Source organism: Centruroides sculpturatus, unplaced genomic scaffold (genome assembly GCF_000671375.1).
Source record: "Centruroides sculpturatus isolate CEXI.00-Female unplaced genomic scaffold, Cexi_2.0 scaffold301, whole genome shotgun sequence".
Lineage (NCBI taxonomy): Eukaryota > Metazoa > Arthropoda > Arachnida > Scorpiones > Buthidae > Centruroides > Centruroides sculpturatus.
The window spans coordinates 626,993-637,125 of record NW_019384595.1 but is presented as its reverse complement, the minus strand read 5'-3'; the positions used below and the strand labels follow the sequence as shown (position 1 = coordinate 637,125).

Below are 10,133 nucleotides of genomic sequence, written 5' to 3'. Positions count from 1 at the left end.
GGGTATCGCCAAGGTTTTTGGCAAAATTTGATGTAATATCGCTGCTCACGTTGTTCAGTCATTTTCCAGCTTAGTGAAATCCGACGAGAGCGCACTACATGACCTCACTCATACGCCGATTGCCAACGACTGACGCTTCCTGCAGGCGGGAAAAAATTCAGGGCTGTGCATGACTGTCCCCTCCACAACTCCACCGAAGGAGGCCTCTCTCGCATCATTGGTTTACGCGGAAAAAAATAAGGTCCGATACTTTTTGAACAGACCTTGTATATAAATCATTTTTTTAAATTAAAAAAATATCTATGAAATTATTAAAAATAATTTCATTTAGAATTGAACAACTGATTCTTTTTCCTATCAATAATAAAGTTACTTATGAAAAACTTCTAGAATCATAGTATTTGTTTCATGTATATATATATTTTTTAAATTAGCATTGATCCAAACAATATACAGGTTGTAAATGAAGTTTGTGCCAATGTTTTGTGGATGGATTCTAGGGTCAGAAATAGGCTAAAATTTTCTATGAAGATTTTAAAAAATCCGCTTCATTTTCGAGATATGGCCTGCCAAAAAAAAGATATTTTTCAAATTCCCCGCTATAAGTGTTAACACTTTTTAAAGTAATTTTTGTATTTTTATGCTTCTGTCAACCGATCGAGATAAGTAAATGTTGCTCAAATAGGAGTCCTACTGTAATAATAAATGTAAACAAAGACTTATCCACTTTAAGATTTTGCATTATCCGCCTGAATTATATTAAATAATATATATTTATACATTATATATACAGTTAGAAAGCATGAGTTTTGCAATGTAAATTTATTTTTGAATAACATTTCGTTTATTTATAAAAGTAAACAGAATAATTTACAAGAACTACTCAAAATGTCCTCCGCGAATGCATGCAATTATGCTAACGTGTATTCAGAGAAACAATTTTCGACATTTAAAGTAAGTATCTTCAGTTTGTATGTGTTGGTAACACAGGAATGGAAAACAAACAGCAGTATATTTTTGGAGGGATGTTTAAAATCGGTTTCCAATTTTTTTAGCAGGCCATTTCTCAAAAAACGAAGAGGATTTTTAACAACCATTGAAAATTTTAGACTTATCTTTGACCCTAGAATCATCCACAAAATAGTGGCACCGAATTTAATTACACTCTGTATACTTACAGATCATCATTTCAGTGAATTAAAAGATCTTGCCGGTAAATATACCATTCCTAATAATGAACAGCATAAATATTAGAAGAAGAAGTTAATTGCGCGATTAATTTTAACTCTTTGAAAGAATTTTATAACTTTGCAAAGTTTTTTAAATATTATTTTTAGTGTTTAACTTTATATATGAAGCACTAAAAATAAAATGCATTGTAATTTTGCAAATTTAGAATTGAATTCAAATTTTCAAAATTTAATTATTTTTACTCTAAAATGCGACTGATAAATTGTTTAACTAAGCAATATTTATAATAAGAAATGTTCTATTCTAGACATTAAAATATTGCAAAAAAAATAGTGCACCTTACTTAACTTAGACTAAACTGAAAGTTGTTTTAGCTTCGTAAATGTTTTTATATAGATTATTATTATTAAAATTTCAACAAAAATGCATTATAATATGGCATAAACTGAAAAATAAAATAATATTAACAATCGAAAAATTGCAAACTCGATACTTCAAACTAAGATGAAAAAATATCGTTAGATAATTCACCAAGAAATGTTTAATTAAGCAGTTTTAAATCTACTTAAACATTTCAGTTACGAATTAAGAAATGAAATTGCTTATACTGTATTATACTTTCATCATATTTTTTTTTCCAAATTAGAACTCCAAACCGATGCTTCGTGGGTACATTAGCACAGGGCTCTGCACTTCGTGGATCCATACGCGCAAGAGTTCACTTTTGGTTAATTCTCATCCCTCTGTGTCTCAAAAAGGGACCGCATTTATATTTTGTACTTGGCTACACGAAACATGGAACCGATATGATTACAAACTAAAACGATTGCCATGATGAGACTAAGAAATTTGATTAATAAGAATATATACCAAATTTTCTAGAGCTTCTGGGATAAAACAAATCATTATATATTAATGATTTTTTTATTCTAGAAGCTCTTTATATATACTTATATAATTATTACTATTTAATTCATTGTTTCTAATTGATATCTTGAATAAAAAGTACAAATTTTAGTGCGGGATATAAATTTTAAAACAACAAATATTGCAAAGAATTTTGTTTTGATTTATTTCAGAACTGTACGAGAAAATTCATAATATTCTTATTAATCGAATTTCATGTCATTACTACTAACTGGTAACTGTAGAATATAATACATTAGGATTAATAATAATAATTATTATTATTATTAAAATTTGAATATTTTCAATGCATATTAAAAACGCGTTTCAATTAAGCAATAATTGCCTTTGATTATGATTAATAAAATATCTATAAAATATTTTTTTCAAATTCTTAAACATTATTAAACTCGTTTTAAATTCTATTTGCAATATAACATGAATTTTAAAAGCCTCGAACTTTTCTAAATTTGATGACAAAGCAAGTTTTGTATAGAACTGTTAAGTACGATTTTTATAATTGAATAACTTTGTTTATCTATTTATAAAAAGGATATCCAATAATTTTATGCTCTTTATTTTAGCACAGTATCTAATACTATAACCTTTTAATTTGGAAATAAAACGCTTTTATAATATGAATTAACTTAAAACATATATTTTAACAATAAAAAGTAGCAATAAAGCTATATAAACTGATACACAAATAGTTCGGCTAATTTAAAAATTTTTAATGTTGTATATAACTTAAATTCAATAAACTCTTCAAAAATAACAAGAGTTCGTGTCTTTCTGTCCCAGGAAATATATGAAATTACTGTCGAGACAATCCATTTTTATCGTCAAGTATATTTAAATTAAAATATAAAAATGATTCGTACCGAGTACAGTATATCACGTCACAAACTACGATTATTCAATAAAAATCACCCTACCAACAGCTTCTGTTTTACTGAAAACAAAGTACAGTTGCTCCAAATACGGTATATTCTGAATGTAGTCGACATATAGTACACATGTCTGCAAGATAACAGAGCAGCATACTGTATTTACTTACAGATCACATTTATCGAGTTCCTTATTGTTTGATGATGACTTTGAATTACAAAATATATGGCAGAAATAATGTTTTGATAAAAACACGTGCATTATTACTGAAAAATAATAAATTATTGTTATATTTTTAATCTTTGTCGTTGTTTATGCAACAAACTTATTTTAAATCCTGAAAAACAACTAATTTATTTGGCATATGTAAAAGTTTGTGTACAATTTTAAAATTTTAATAACGTAATTACTTTTACTTTTGCTTCTTGATTAGTTATTTTTGAGTAAAAGCAATTACTTTTCATCAATTTATAATTAAATTTTATTTTTCAGTGTGAATTTAAATATTTTATTTATTACTTTAAGCTATTTCGTTGATGTAAACAAATTCAGTAATTTTTCAAATGTTTAATAATTGAAATTAATTAAACCTTAGTCTAACCATTTTTCTCGTACAAATACATTCAAAACAAACCTGAAACTTTTCATGCGTTATTTATTTTTCTAAATTCGTTACCCCTTTTTCTGGCACGCATCCATTGTATACGTTAACGATCTATGTAAATGTAAATTCGTATTTAGCCAAATACTTGAAAAATAGTACTTAAATTATCGGAAAAAATATTTGAAAACTCTTCTTATCGTTTGCTGTTGTTGTGTGTGTATATATATAGGGCTATATATATAAAATATGTATATATTTTTTTGAAAATTATGCAAAACATATCACGGAATTAAACACTAGCTTTATATTAATAAATAAAGACGATTACGAATTTAAAAATGAAGAGAAAATCGATTTGAAATAATATATATACTAGGGGAATACAGCTTATTTTATAAATTAAACAATTGGTTTTAAATAAATATTAAATTCAGAATTTTAGTAAGTAGTTCATAAATAACTTACAGTACTTGATGTCTTTAAAAATGTACACACATTTTAGTTGTTAATAACAATAACTTATGCGCTTATTTTCTTAATTTTAACTTAATTATTTTCTATTCTAACAGTTACTAATTTACAGTAAATTATAAGGTTAAATTATAAAAGGTATAATAAGATTTAAATTATCCATTTGTCTAACTTGCAAGACCAAATTTTATTTGGATAAAAGAAGATTTTTACAGAATTGTGGACTGAAAATGTGTATGTATTTTTTGGAAATTCTGGATACTGCATGTTTAACATTTTAGACAAAAAATATTTATGTACAGTAATAATAAACCAATTGAGTAATATTTTTTTAATTCGACTACATGAGAACTAATTCGATTAGAAGCTACTGCTGAATTCGCACCTTTTGACAGGATTTTTCTTACTGATTTGCTTATTTTTCCGCTTATTTTTGTTTTCAAGTGATATATTATAACATTTATAAATGTATGATTTAATATAAAATTCTAAATGATAATTTAATTAGCAATTCAGCTACATCATTCTACAATAAAAATTTATTCACTATATTTAGTGTTTTTTCTTCGTAAATAAAGAATCATGATTTCTTTACCTAGTCATATGAATGTAAATGTTATTAATAATGCATTTAATTCGTTATTTATAGTTAATGTTCTATTTTAACGCAATATTTACGTTAAAATAAGTTAAAATAATTTTTATTATATATATAGCTATTAATAAAAATTTTTAATTTGTGTCTAATGAATCTTAATAGAATTTTAAATTATATTTTAATTAGGAAATCCAAAAAGGTTTATTTAAGATATTTTTTCAGTTCTGAAAATTTATTTTAAAAAAAATAAATTTAACGATTAATAAAAATGATCTATAAATGAAAAGATAAAAAACAAATTTGATTACTATTAACATTAATTTATTAAAAATAAGAAAAGAAAATATTAATTTTAATCAGTCTTTATACCATTCCCACGTCATTAAAACAAGCGAAACAGAAAAAATTTAAAGAAAATTAAACAGATGCGAATGTATTTAATTAGTGAATATTATAATTTTTAAAATCTACACGTAATTAAAACGTATAATTAATAATTTTGACTGCGCAACTACATTACATATTTTCTCTAATGATGAATTCTTAATCGACAATTAAAGCTTTCAAACGCATTTCAATTTAAGCACATGTAATTCGTAATCTAAAACTCGAATGACTAATCATAAATCAATGTGTTATATCAATAAAAGTTGCCGAAGACCGTTGTAAATCGTATTGATATAAATAATATTGTTTATCATCATTACTACCTAATTATATATTATCAATATTCATATTTGCATTCATTAAATATGTAAATTAGTCTGATGAGTTTAATAAGACACAACTCGCATTTACTATAACATCGAATGATTCGAACTGATTGATATTTCTCTTGGAAGCATTCCAAGTTATCCTTTAGAAAATTATATTAAGAAAAAAACCTGTTTTATAGATTATAAAATCAATTTTTTTTTTGTTTTATATACATATATATATAATTTAATTCTACTTTTATGTGTAGAATTCGACTTTTATTTTTTAATATTAAATTTTTTTTGCTAATTATCAACATTATTACTTTTAATTTCATATGTAGATGTGGCAAAATATTAATATTATTAAGTTTACTCAGCAATTTATTTTAATCTTTATTCAGTCGAGAGTCTGCTAAGAAAATAGGTCAAGTCAAATCTTGGCACATACACGATACTGTGTAGATCAATTTAAAGGCAACAGTATTAAGATTTTCATGCTTTTTCTATCTTAAAGAAAACCTTTCAAATATTATATAATAATAAATATTATTATCTTTAGAGTCTTAGAAATAGGAAGAATAAATTATCAAACAATAAAAAGAGATCGAATTCCGATATTTAAAAATAAACTTTAATAAGGAAGTAAGTTAATAAGAAAATAATAATAATTAATAAAATAAGAAATTAAAAATAATTCTTACATTATAGTCAACATGCGGATATTCTTTGATCGTTTGCAAATATTTCTTTTCTAAACTGGGTATTGACAAATAAAAAAATCCAGCTANGTATTAAATTTAGATCATTTAAGTATAAGATTTTTTTTTCCTCTCTCTCTCTCTCTCTCTCTCTCTCTCTCTCTACACGACCGTGTAACGATGGGTTTTAATATTTAATGTAGAAAACTGAATGCATTAGAATGATGTAAAGATGTGTAAATAATACAATTACTGTACTGCTCCGTATCACGATGGTTGCAGCTGAACTGTACTAACAATATACAGCGAATCGTAAATTTTTATCAAGGTCGAAATCATAATTACTTCAAGTGAGTTTGAAATACAATAATTATAGCCTTGTTAGCACTTTTTAAATAACTTTGTGTTTAGTATCCATTCGTTCGTCTTTTAAGTATTTTATGAATATATTGATAATGGAAGGTGGATATACTTCGTTATGCTAAATTTAGTCAGAATTTTAAATCATTCACTTCTAAAATTTAGAAGTGAATGATTCTAAAATTCTAAAATGAGCAATTAACTGAGCTAAATATTTAAAAAGTATCTCTATTGTTTTTTACGTTTTGCATGTTCATTGTTCCTGTTTTGTTTTGCTTTTATTTATGGGGCTGTTATCAGGAGGCAGTTTTTTTCTTGTCTACTGGACATTATGTATATTAATTATTAAATAATTAATTATTTAAAGTTGAAATTTAAGTAATTATATTTCGAACTTTTTACTGCAAACAATTTTACAGCTAAACTGCGACCTTGAATTACGTTTTACTTACCAAAATAGAAAGAATTAATTGAATTATTCTTTAATAATTATTTTTTCGTTGTTTATTAAAATGTGTTATATATAAATACTTTTAAATTAACTATAATTAAATATAATATATTTAAAAATACGTAGTTTATAACATCCCCCGAGTATCAATTAAAATGTATTGATTTTGTTATTGTAGCTAGGGAATATTGTTCTTATTTAATTTCCTTTGATACGAATTGAACAGTACTAAAATTTAATGTATTTTAGATACTGTTTAGTAATCTATATATAAAATATATTTACAAATTAATAAGGAGCTTTTAAAATTTTAATTAAATTATTGAGTAATTAATTATTAAATTTAGCTAGAAATTAAAATTAATTAAATAAATAATAGGTCCAATGATTATCACCACTATAATGAAAGGTGTTTTTTTTAACGGTAATCGAAGAATGAAAGGTTGAATTATGTCTGCTTAATAATGTATTCTTCATAGGCCACTATACAATGCTGTAAAGTGGTAATGTACTGTACATTGTGGAGAGCTCTATTCCACTAATTATTCAATTAATTTCAAAAAGCGAAGGAGTATTCTTATTCGTTCATATAATATATCAAAAGATTTATTCACAATTCTTTGAATTATATAAATTATTCTTCGTTAAAATTTAATTTTTATCTCCACAGATTATTATTACTATTCATTGAATAAGTAATTTGAAAAACATTATTTTAAAATTTAGAATAGATATCACCAGACTTGAGCAATCGATAAATTCATAGTGTTTAAGTTTAATGTTTACAGCTCTTTTTTAAAAACAAGAAGTATCACGTGTTGTTTTGCATTTTCATTTTAAAATATACTAATAACTTACCTAACTAAGTTTTGCATTTCAAAATAGTTATTTTGCATATCGTTTAAGTAAAATACAATAAAATTAAAAGCTGTTGAAATTTATTTTTTCTTCAAAATATTTTTTAAAATTACAAATTCTATAATAATTTAAACATTATTAATTTCAGTAACAGTTATTAATAATTTAAGTAGATTAAAATATCAATATAAATTCTAATTAAAAGGTAATTATATTACAATGTATTTTATAACTTTATTTGATTAACAAATGCCATTTTCATGTTTAACAGTTAGACATGATTACAATTTAATATTTTGTTTATGTCAGTGAACTATAAGTTCATGATTTTGTCGAAAATATTGTGAACATTGGATATAGTATTAAATATTTTATAGAATAATATTTGATGTAATATATATTTAAAATGTCTTAAAGAAATTTCACTTTTCTAAATTCATTTCGTAGTGTTCAGTTGTGTTAAATAAGTGATTCTAAAAAGAAATCATCATTTTTGGATTCGTTCATTGCATCAAAATTGATATTGATCGCGTTCTATTTTATACAGAAAATGACAAGTCAAATATTATAGACTGGGTTAAAAAAAATTGAAGTTATTTACTCGTTTTTCTATCTTTATATTTTGAAATTTTCATACCTCTACAGAAAAATTATAAATCATTCTAAAAAATATTTTGAAATTGGATTTCAGCTCATAATATATTGAAAGAGAGATATTGCTTATTAAATTACATATTAAATTATAAAACGTTTCACAGCTGATGTATAAAAGTAATATATTTTTAAAATTCTCTCCATTTACAAATCCCTATCTTGTGAAAATATTGTTTAAAATCGTTTAAAAAGAAAAGAGAAATCGAATTATAAAATTCAGAAACAGTCCTAAAACTTGTTAGGTACATTTTCTAAATATAATTTAATGATATAAATAAATGAGTTTACTTCGTTTTCATATGAGAGATTTATTTAACTCCCAGTGTTCAGGGCACGAAGATAGCTTGGCCACTAGTGGGCACGTGTCAAATTTGACACTCCGAGTTTTTTGCAAATCTCCACGTTTTGAGATCTCCTGAGCCCAAAAAAAGGCAAAAAAAAAGTTTCGTGTTTGTGTGTGTATGTTGGTGTCTATTTAGCTTAATATTTCAGGACGGAGTTAAGATAAAGTAACCAAATTTGGTTCGGTAGCTCGTATGTAAGGGGTATTAATTGTATTAAATTTTGGTTGTGAAAGGTTAAGGGAATGGAGAAATAGAGGGTAGTCACGTGTCATGTCTTGAGCGGGGTCAGACTTAATGAAGATTTTACCTGTTGTTATCATTTACAATGTTTTATAAAACTCATCTGCACCCTTAAAATTATGTCTTTTGCCATTTTATAATAATTAAAAATATATAAAGTTTTTATTACGAAATCTTGTAAGAGATGGCGCCTCAATCAGTTTTATTTATTTATTTTGATTAATAATAAAAATGTCATTTTTAAAATAAAATGTCATTAAAGCCGGGAAAGTTACGCAACTCGTTGCAAGACTTTTAAAGAACGGTATGGACGCTTTATTTTTTAAAAATTACATTGCTTGAAGAACACGCTTCTTATTTTCGCTCAGGCGAGGTCTCATTAGTTCTCATGTCTTATTAACAGATAATTTCAATTGTTTGATGGGCTGATATCAGTTTTCTATGCTGCTTCTAGTATATCTAGCAAAATTTAATTTAATTTAATCAACGGCCTTCTTTTTGAAAATTAACCCGGATTGTTTATATTGCCATCATCGTCATAGATAGCTGCAGTTGGTCGTCGTAAATAAGTTTAACATTAAACTTATTTACGACGACGATTTACGATTTGTATAAAATGCTTAAAGCAATATAATGTAAACACAAAGAGAAGGATATTTTATTTTATTGCCATTTTCATTTGTGAAAAATTTGATTTGTTTCTTAAAACAATTTTATTCTCTGATTTCAGAAACAAGAAAAAAACTGTAATGGGTTTTAATAAGCAATTGTTTTTATAAAATCTTCATCTGTCATTGGTTAATAGTTAAAAATTTCATTTTAAGAAGAAGAAAATGTGTTGCCATATTATCTTTATTTGCTGTTATTGGGGCACAAAGTTAGACTTTTAGAAATAACCTGAATTTTTATGGTTCCAAATTAATGAAATGTCTAATATTGTTTACCCTTATTACTAAGGAACCAAAATACAACGTCTAACTAAAAGGTTTTGAAAATTCCGCAAAATGGTGCTAGCAAACTTCAAACAAGCTTAGCATGGCCATATTCCCATCAAGTACAGTACCTTACATATAATAATATATAAATTTTCTCCTAGAGAAGTTAATAATAATAATTATAATAATTAAAAATTTCGTAGAGTGAAATTAATAATTTTCATTAAGAGTTATTAA

General features: G+C 25.0%; 1 protein-coding gene across 2 annotated transcripts in view; it reads right to left on the bottom strand.

The window, feature by feature from the left end:
* Positions 1-10,133, bottom strand: part of LOC111624868 (fukutin-like) — a 57,062-nt gene that overhangs the window by 24,957 nt on the left and 21,972 nt on the right. Inside the window, exons 1-2 of one of the 2 annotated variants that reach the window (XM_023367838.1) lie at positions 6,058-6,075; positions 3,033-3,251 (exon numbers count right to left, since the gene is read on the bottom strand). In XM_023367838.1, coding sequence (XP_023223606.1) covers positions 3,033-3,104 — 72 coding nt within the window. In that variant the 5' untranslated portion in view covers positions 3,105-3,251; positions 6,058-6,075. Of the gene's footprint in view, positions 1-3,032; positions 3,252-6,057; positions 6,101-10,133 lie in introns of those variants that run through there. The other variant, XM_023367837.1, reaches the window with a different exon arrangement.